At 36.2% G+C, this 9,366-nt stretch overlaps 1 protein-coding gene across 2 annotated transcripts; it reads left to right on the top strand.

Annotated features, from left to right (window-relative positions):
• Positions 1 to 4,028: 4,028 nt before the first annotated feature.
• LOC125190384 (Leucine-rich repeat protein kinase family protein) lies at positions 4,029 to 8,268 on the top strand. 2 transcript variants are annotated; one of them, XM_048087678.2, is made up of 4 exons: positions 4,029 to 5,578; positions 5,869 to 6,777; positions 6,886 to 7,413; positions 7,502 to 8,268. In XM_048087678.2, exons 1-4 carry the CDS (start codon positions 4,669 to 4,671, stop codon positions 8,074 to 8,076), a joined length of 2,922 nt encoding a protein of 973 aa, XP_047943635.1. In that variant the 5' UTR covers positions 4,029 to 4,668; the 3' UTR covers positions 8,077 to 8,268. The 2 variants fall into 2 exon arrangements, with proteins under 2 accessions (XP_047943635.1, XP_047943634.1); XM_048087677.2 differs by having other exon boundaries at positions 4,030 to 5,578; positions 6,868 to 7,413.
• Positions 8,269 to 9,366: the final 1,098 nt, after the last annotated feature.

Raw genomic sequence — 9,366 nt, 5'->3', positions numbered from 1 at the left:
ATACAGGAAATATTTTTATAAGAAATTAAACGAAATAATATAAGAGTAAGTACATAAATCTATCCAACACTAAACCCTAATCAATCCGGAGCTACTGCTAATATAAAGATCCGTAAAAAGCAAAACATATACGCATATGCAAAAGCAAAACATATACGCATATGCAAAAGCAAAAAACATTTAGGTCTGCATTCATAAATAATGCGGTACAAAATTGAAAAAAGGTAAAACAAATTGACTTGATGGAAATAATTTACCTTGTCGGGATTGTGGTGGAGACTGACGGCTCTAGAAGGCGGCGGAGATGGTATTTGGAGACAAATCGTTGTTGCAGTACTTGTTTGTTTGTATCAATTGCACAAAAACTCTATGAATAAATGACAAGAGTAAAGTTAATATCCCTAAACTTTAAATTTCACTAAATTATACTAGTATTAAAAGATAATTTTATTATTAGTTATACGAGTATATAGCAACACAAAAGAAGTGATGGAAAATTTATAACAAATTTTCACATAATTCGAAATAATTAGTACATCATATAATACCAGTATTCAAGTTTGAATATGAAAAATATGTAATTTATTTAATTTTAAATTTTAATACTATTTTCTTATATTGCAGGGAAATGAAATTTATTTTAAGTTAATTTATATTTATAAATTAATTTACAATGTAAAATATCGAAAAACACTCATATAAGTACAATTTATATACATTTATCACTACCTAAATGACCCAATGAGGACTCTTTATTAGTGAGTACTTACTAAACAAAGACTCTTTCCTATTTGAAAATTACTACTACTTAGTACTTTCTATACTCAACATATATAAACATGGAAATAAATAAACCATTATTATGGAATAACAAATCCCATACAAACACGAAAATAAGTAAATGATTATGTAACAAGAGATACGAATCCCATATAATCATCGAAACAAATAAAACGATAGCTATGGAATAATAAAATCGTAATCCTAAGAGCATCCGCATCGCATCTCGGTGCAGGCTCTATCTCGTCTCGGAGAGACGAGAGACCACATAGAGACAGCGATGCGGGAGCGCAATCTCGTCTCGTCGCGTCCCACGCCTCTCCGCGAAGATGTGGCTGGCGAGCTCCCGTTCGTCCGTGACGCCCACTCGCCGACCTGCGAGTGAGCGTCGTTTATATCCGTTGAAAAATGTTTTTTTTTAATTCCGAAAAAATCGAAAATAAGAAAAATTTAAAAAAATCCCAAAAAATACTAGCTATTTATAGCCTTTTTTTCAAAAAAAAAAATCTATTTTTTTTAAGCCCCCAATGACTTCTATAAATTTCAAATCATTCCCACAAATTATCCACCATCAAAAAACTCTCTATTCTCACTCAAACACTCTATGATTACCGTATCACTTTCCATGATTAGACCATCTCCAAGGGTACACTAAAACCTAAAATGGGATAGATATTTAGCTCCAATAGTACTCAAAAACCAATCCTATTTTTGGTTTTTGAGAAAAAAATACCTATCTTTAGGTTTACACTAAACCAATACCTAAAAGTTTTTCAAATTTTGTGTAAAAAAGACATAATATAGAGAATATTCTTTTAAGTTTGAGTTTAGTGTAAATGGTTGGAGTAAAATCAATATTTAGTGTGAGATTTACACTAAAATAAGTTTGAGTTTAGTGGAATGGTTGGAGATCCTCTTATACGGATTTCAGTTATGTATTTTTCGTATTTTCAGATGTTGTAATTTTCGTGATTTTTAATGATTTTATGAATTATTAGTATTTATTTAATATTTCAATGAAATGTTAATTGAATTTGTTGGAAATAAAAATAAAAAAAATGAAATTGAATGAATAGTTAAAAGATGAAATGGTTAAGAGACGGAGGGATGCATGTGCTTTTTCTTAGTTAAGAGATTGAGTGATAAGTACAATGGAGCCATGAATGGTGAAGGGATGAGACAGTATTGAGACAGAGATGCGGATGCCTAATTGTATCCATGTCAACGTGATTTTAGGACATACGTAATTATTTTTATTGAAATTTAGGGCTTGATTATTTAAACTGAAGTCCATGCCCATTTAGTTTGGCCTTTTTAATTTAGGTCTTCTTATTAGAAAATTTAGGCCAATATCAAAGTGTTACATTCATACTATTATTTTACTAATTTGAAGGTTGATTTAATTAAATATGGGAAATAATTTTTTGACATTAAGAAATTATTATTATTATAGAACTTAAGTAGTAATTTTAATTACATTACATTTTTTAATTTTGTATTTTGTATATGTACAATTTTAGGGTTTCAATTGATAGGTAATCTAATACTCCCTCTGTCCTATTAAAAATGAAACGTTTTCCTTTTTTTGTTGTCCCATTAAAAATGAAACGTTTCCTAAAATGAAAACAACTTTATCTCTACTTTTTCATCTCTCTTACTTTACTCTCTCTTCATTAACTCACAAAACAATACTACATAAAATCCCGTGCCGATTCACAAATGTTTCATTTTAAGTGGGACGGTGGAAGTAATTCAATTTGAAAATTCATACCAATCATAGACTTAATTGTACCAAGTCATTAATAAAATAATAATAGTAGTATTAGATTTAGTTGAACAATTTAATTTACCACTGATTCAATTGACCGTTCAGAAGTTTCAGTCAGTCTTATATTTCCAATTATAAATGAAAATGATTTAATTTCTGGAAACATATCTTTTTATTATCTACTTGTAGTATATTAAATAGGTCGACTTGTACAGAGGTAGAGGGTTGGGGGCCATGGCCCATGGGTAAAGTCACAAGACATAAGCATTGGAGGGACAAATGCCCACCCCCTCAAAAAATTCTATCCATACTATTTTTTTCTTTAATTACAAATATATTTTAAATTATTCTTTAAATGTTCCTTTTCAATACTTTAAAATTTGTTGATAATGTATTTTTTATATTTCCTCAAATCAATTCCTGACTATGTCCTAGATTAGAGCATGAGGTTTTCACCGGTAAAGGAGAAAAAAGTATAAAAATAAAAAATGAATATTCTAATGAACCGACATTTTTTGAAATTATATTTTTCGGCTGTCACATAACACATTGTTTCTCCCTCGAGTTCATGGGACAATTCAAAAAACCGTCAAAGTTACGCTAGCTCTGAAATGTGTGGAATTGAGCAATTCGACCAAATTTCATGATTTTTTCGATAATTCACTTTTTTTAACAAAAAATAATTAGATTTCAAATGTAGGAGGAGTACTACATTTTGGGGAAAAAAAAAGTAGAAAGAAGAATAAGAAGAAAAAAAAGAAGAAAACAAAAGAAAAAAAAAAGTGAGAAATTGACTAAAATCAAAATACTCCCTCCGTCCACGAAAATTCGTCCCGGTTTGATCGGGCACGGGTTTTAAGAAATGTAATGGAAAGTGAGTTGAAAAAGTTAGTGGATTGTGGGTCCTACTTTTAAAGTGTTAGTTTTATAATAAAATGTGAGTAAGAATGAGTTAGTGGAATATGGGGTCCACTACTAAAAATGGTAAAAGTGAAATGGGATAAATTTTGGGGGACGGACGGAAATAGAAAACTGGGACAAATTTTCGTGGACGGGGGGAGTATAAACGAAACACACAGTGGATATAGAGTCAATATACAATTTTGCTTTTAAAATTGAAAAAGTGAAAAGAGCAAAAATATTTTACAAAAATGATTCTAAATGTGATTACCTTTATACATGATTCCGCCGGCGTAAACTTGAGTATATAAAAAAGTGGAATAATTTCTACAAAAAGATATAAATACCATGAAATCCCAATTCGTGTATCGCATAATCAAGACTTTTATTAAGATCCCATTCCATCATTAACTAATGGGGCAGTTTAAAAAGTGAATTCCCAGTCTGCAAGAATTCTTAATTAGTTTAGTGGGGCTAATAGAATTTGTCTCATTGTAATGGAGATTGGTTAAAAATCACATTTTTACACTAGTGCGACAACACCCATTTGGATCTGACCCATCCAATTTTTGTTTTCTTGAATTGAATCTATCTACCACACCCCAACAACCATGCCAGAACAAACACACAGCGATGAGAGTGGGAGAGAGACAGAGACAAGTGTCGTGCATCACTCAAAAACACACTCAGTGAGAGTTCACTTAGCAAATTCCCACTTCTCTCTCTCTCTCTCTAAATGTTGGTGCTATTGACCACTGCCCTTGAGAAGCTGGCCATTGCTGTACTCTTGTCACTTTCATTCTCTTAAATGCCCCACGCTACCCTCTTTCTGCAGTTATTCTCTATTATTGGGAAAGAAAAGGGCTTTCATTTCATTTCTTCCTCTCATTAATAAATTAAATCGAGGGTTTATTTTGATTTTGTAGGCTTATTCCTGTCATCATGTTGCAATTAGTCTTGAGTGATGGTAGTATCAGTCTCACTTCTCTTCTTGAGATGTAGGCCCCTTTCACTATCATGCAAATAAGCACCACTTTTAGTTGGAATTGTTGTCAATTCATGTGTTGGAGTGATTGCATTTTCTGCTATAATGTGCTTTTGATTTTAGATTTCATTATCTGTTGCTCAGATTCTTGAATTTTTTTGCCATTTTTTTGAAAGTTGTGATCTTGTGCATTCCCTTCTCTCAATTTTGTGTATTCATAGCTTCAAAACCAATAATGCAGTTGATCTGGTTTGTTTTAGTAATCCTAGTAGAAGTAGCAGTAGGAGAATCAGAGGTTGATGCACTTTTAGAACTCAAAAAGGGAATTCAGACAGAAACCTTAACAAAAGATTTTGTTTCATGGGATTCCAACTCATTAGAATCAGATGGATGCCCCAAGAACTGGTATGGCATCACCTGTAGCACTGGCCATGTCACTTCAATATCACTCAACCATTTAGGCCTAGCCGGAGAATTCAGTTTTCTTACAGTTTCCCGTCTCCGGATGCTCCAAAATCTATCGCTATCCAACAATCACTTCACCGGAACTCTCACAAGAGATGTCGGTCTGCTTGAATCCCTACAGAATTTGGATCTTTCCAGCAATCTGTTTACTGGCTCACTCCCTCATCAGTTGACAAGTTTACCAAGCTTGGCACTTGTTAATATCTCATTGAACAAAATGGAAGGGGAAATCCCCTCAGGTTTTGCTAATCTGAAGAAGCTCAAGTACTTAGATCTCCATTCTAATGCTTTTGTGGGTGATGTGATGAGCCTTTTGGGCCAGTTAGGAGGTAGTGTGGTGTACGTTGATCTCAGCTGCAATAGTTTCTCGGGGCCGTTGGATTTGGGAACTGCTGATCCCGATTTCATGTCATCGGTTAGCCACCTCAATGTTAGTTGTAATAACTTGACAGGGGAGCTGTTCTTCCCTCATGATGGGATACCATACTTGGACAGCCTAGAGGTTCTTGATGCCAGTGATAATCGCATAACTGGAAAAATACCTTCTTTCAGTCTTGTAGTCTCTCTCCGAGTTCTCAGACTTCGCGGCAACCAGCTGTCAGGATCATTGCCTGGGGGCCTCTTGCAAGGGAGCTCAATGGTCTTGTCTGAGTTGGACCTTAGCCATAACCAGCTTGAAGGTATGTAGATTTTTGGAATCATTCTTTTGGTTGAAGATGAACTTTTACCATAATCTGATTGAGGTCAAGAAATTAGATAGCTTTGCTTTCCTTTACTTTTTTCATAAAGTTGAGTTGGATTTTTGTCATGAAAGTCACATTTAGAAAAGTGTTTCCAAAGAAAAGAAGCTTTTAGGAAAGTGCAGGAGCTTTTAGGGCCTTGTATTACTAATCAGCATGACTAAAGTTCTTTGTTTTAGTTCTCGATAATTTGATTCAAATCTAAACTGTTTAAATATGCTTTTCTGCAGGTCCTATTGAAAGTATAACCTCTCTTAATCTGAGATATCTAAACCTATCCTCTAATAGCCTTTCTGGGCCCTTGCCTTTGAGGATTGCACATTGTGCTGTCATAGATCTCAGTAACAATATGTTCTCGGGGAACTTCTCGAGAGCTCAGAGCTGGGGAAACTATGTCGAAGTGATAGATTTAAGCTCCAATCACCTGACCGGATCCTTTCCAAATCAAACGTCTCAGTTCTTGAGGCTCAATTCATTCAGAATTTCCAACAACTCGTTGGAAGGCCTTCTTCCACCTGTGCTCGCCACATATCCTGAGCTACGAGTGGTTGATTTTAGCTTCAACACGTTGAGTGGTTCACTTCCTAGCCTGTTTGTCTCCACCAAACTGATTGACATCAACCTGTCCTGGAACAATTTTTCTGGGGTGGTACCTACGGATGGACTGACCCCACAGAATTACAGCCTGCTATTTCTCGATCTATCGCACAATTCCTTTACAGGCCAACTGCCCCCTGAGTTGGGCAGGTTCAGTACCATGGTGTATCTTGACCTGTCTAACAACCTTCTTGAAGGCGCCATCCCTGATGACCTCCCAAACACAATGACAGTATTCAACGTTTCTTACAATAATCTTTCTGGAGTTGTTCCACAAAGCTTGCAGAGATTCCCATCTTCATCATTCCATCCTGGAAACATGTTGCTTGTTGTCCCAAATGAGGCTGCTTCGTCACCAAAAGGTGGTGACAGCCTAAGTATGAGGGGCCATGGTTCTCGCATGAGTTCTGCGATCAGAGCCGCCCTCATTGCAGGCCTTGTAGGTGGTGTGTTGGTGATAGCCATACTAACTGTGATGATTTATTGGAGAGTCCACCGTGAAAGAAATAAGTCGGCCTCAACAGAAACTGGTGGGAAGAAAGGTATACGTACAAACTGCTTGGATATTCTTTAACCGTGATTCATCATCATTCTCTTGAAACTGTATGTGGTTAATAACTTGTATTTTACAGTGTTATCCTCAACTGCAGTAGAATCAGGTACGCAGCAACAAGCCAACTTATCCGCTCTGCAGCAGGGATTGAAGAATCTTGATAATCCAGAATCAACGAGGAAAACTGAATTGGTGGCTTCTCCTGCAACAGTGGCATCATCTGGTGACTCGTCGCCTGGAAAATTCCAGCAACTATCGGAGCATCCAAGTGCACTGAGGGTTTGTTCACCGGAAAAACTGGCAGGAGACCTCCATCTTTTTGACAGCTCCTTAAAGTTCAGCTCCGAAGAGCTATCATCCGCGCCTGCAGAGCCTGTGGGAATGAGCTGCCACGGGACACTCTACAAGGCCGTGCTTTCTTCAGGCCATGTCCTGGCAGTGAAACTGCTAAAAGAAGGAATAGCGAAAAGAAGAAAAGAGTTTGCTCGAGAAGCGAAGAAGCTTGGCAGTATACGGCATCCAAATTTGGTTTCTCTGCAGGGATTCTACTGGGGTCCAAAGGAGCATGAGAAGCTGATCATATCCAACTACGTCGATGCTCCTTGTTTGGCGCTCTATCTTCACGGTTATAAAAATACTCCGGCCTAAGTGCTTCCGTTTCATGAAAATGCAGCTTAAATCTTGAATCTATAATGCGTTGTTTTACATTTCAGGAACAGCTCCCCAAACACTCCCTCCTTTGTCTCTAGATGAAAGGCTGAAGATCGCGATCAATGTGGCATGCTGCCTCACTCACCTCCACACAGAGAGTGCCATACCTCATGGCAACCTGAAATCCACCAACATCCTGATCGAACTTCCCAATAAAAACGCGGTCTTGACAGACTACAGCCTGCACCGGCTGCTGACAACAGCGGGCACAGCTGAGCAGGTGCTGAATGCAGGCGCGCTAGGATACCTGCCACCTGAATTCACCAGCACGAGCAAACCTTGCCCCTCGATGAAGAGTGATGTATATGCTTTCGGTGTTATTCTGCTGGAACTCTTGACCGGGAGAAGTATCCCAGGCAACCCTGAAGTGGTTGATCTGGCGGAATGGGTGAGCTTCATGGCTGTGGAGAATCGGGCTGCTGAGTGCTTTGACTCGCATATTTTGGGAGCGGAGAACCTTCTCCCGAAAACTCTTGATGACATGCTTCACGTTGCTCTGAAATGCACCCTTCCGGCTGCTGAACGGCCCGACATGAAGATGGTTTTCGAAGAGCTTTCTTCGATGGTGGTGGGCTAGAGATCAGAGGCATGCTTGTGTTTTGAAGTTGGATTAATTACAATTTGTTAGTAGTTGTGTAGCTGATATTCATTATTCAGTTGGGCTAAAGAGCATAAGTGAGATTAGCATTGAAGAAGGATCAAAATTTATTCTTGTATATTGTTTGTAGACCATTCATTTCAGTTCTAAATGCTTTGTATTGTAGCCTTATATCAAAGCTCAATTATGCGAAAATTAAAATTGTAAGTAACTAAATATTCATTTATTCTTTCAATTCTCGATATCAAGTAGTACTAGTATACCACCGAAAAATTAAAATTGTTGGTAAACCAATAATTTCATAAACTTAGCAATAATTGAACTGGAATTATGGCCCACTTTTACAATTTTAGCAGGATTAAATTGGTCATAGATGGGCTGTATAGCAATTAAAAGACTACTGCTGCTATTTATTTCTTTCAAAACAAGACCCATATATGACTATACAATAAAATAATGGCATGTCAATCCTTTCCAATATTTTATTACATGTGGAATGAAGCAAAATCCTAAATTTTCTTATAGCTGATTGTTACTGAATTTCTAACATATAGTACAATGCAACCAATTCAAAGCTAAATCTGGTGGCGTGGGAAACGAAATTAAAGTAGTATATGTCAAGTTGAAGAAAACTAATCTTTTGTTCAATCTAATACTACTATTGTAATTATGCATGTCACAACCCAAGTAGTATCGGAATTATTGATTTAGTCTACAAGGCTGCAACAACCCCTACCAAAACTACTGAAAATTCAACTTGAGAAAATAAAATATAATAAAAAAAATGTGAATTTCGTTTCATACTCTAATTAACTTCATAATTGTGACTTTGTAATAGAATAAACAACTGGAAACCACTCTCCTCTCAGGCAATTATCGGTTCTTATATAAATGCATGTATAACTTGAGACATAAATGTATTATAGTAAAAATATAATATTGCACGAGGCCGGTCCGATAGAATCAGTCATGGAAGGTGGATTAAATATTAGTCGGAAAAAATTAATCAATAAATTTATAATGATCTCGTATGTCATGGTGCTTATGTTTGCATCAATACTTGCGTATAATTTTTCCCATATAATTAAATTAAACCACTTAAATCTAGTTCTGTTTCCTATTACTCTATCAACCAAATCAATATTGGAGTAATTAAATATAGATTGTTTGACATCCATTCAATTTTATTTTATATTTCACGCCCAATCAAGGGAATGTTAATTTCATCTATTTTATGTCATTTGGCAGTCCCCTACACGAAATGACGAA

Source organism: Salvia hispanica, chromosome 5 (genome assembly GCF_029641045.1).
Source record: "Salvia hispanica isolate PSC_SH4W2 chromosome 5, Shi_PSC_v1, whole genome shotgun sequence".
NCBI lineage: Eukaryota > Viridiplantae > Streptophyta > Magnoliopsida > Lamiales > Lamiaceae > Salvia > Salvia hispanica.
The sequence above is the reverse complement of the archived record's forward strand: the minus strand, read 5'-3'. Positions and strand labels throughout refer to the sequence as shown.

Excerpts from the sequence above, each read along its gene's own strand:
- LOC125190384 (XM_048087677.2), top strand. The coding sequence starts at position 4,669 with ATGCAGTTGATCTGGTTTGTTTTAGTAATCCTAGTAGAAGTAGCAGTA. Across the intron at positions 5,579-5,868 it reads TAGCCATAACCAGCTTGAAG|GTCCTATTGAAAGTATAACC; the intron begins GTATGTAGATTT and ends GCTTTTCTGCAG. Across the intron at positions 6,778-6,867 it reads AGAAACTGGTGGGAAGAAAG|TGTTATCCTCAACTGCAGTA; the intron begins GTATACGTACAA and ends TGTATTTTACAG.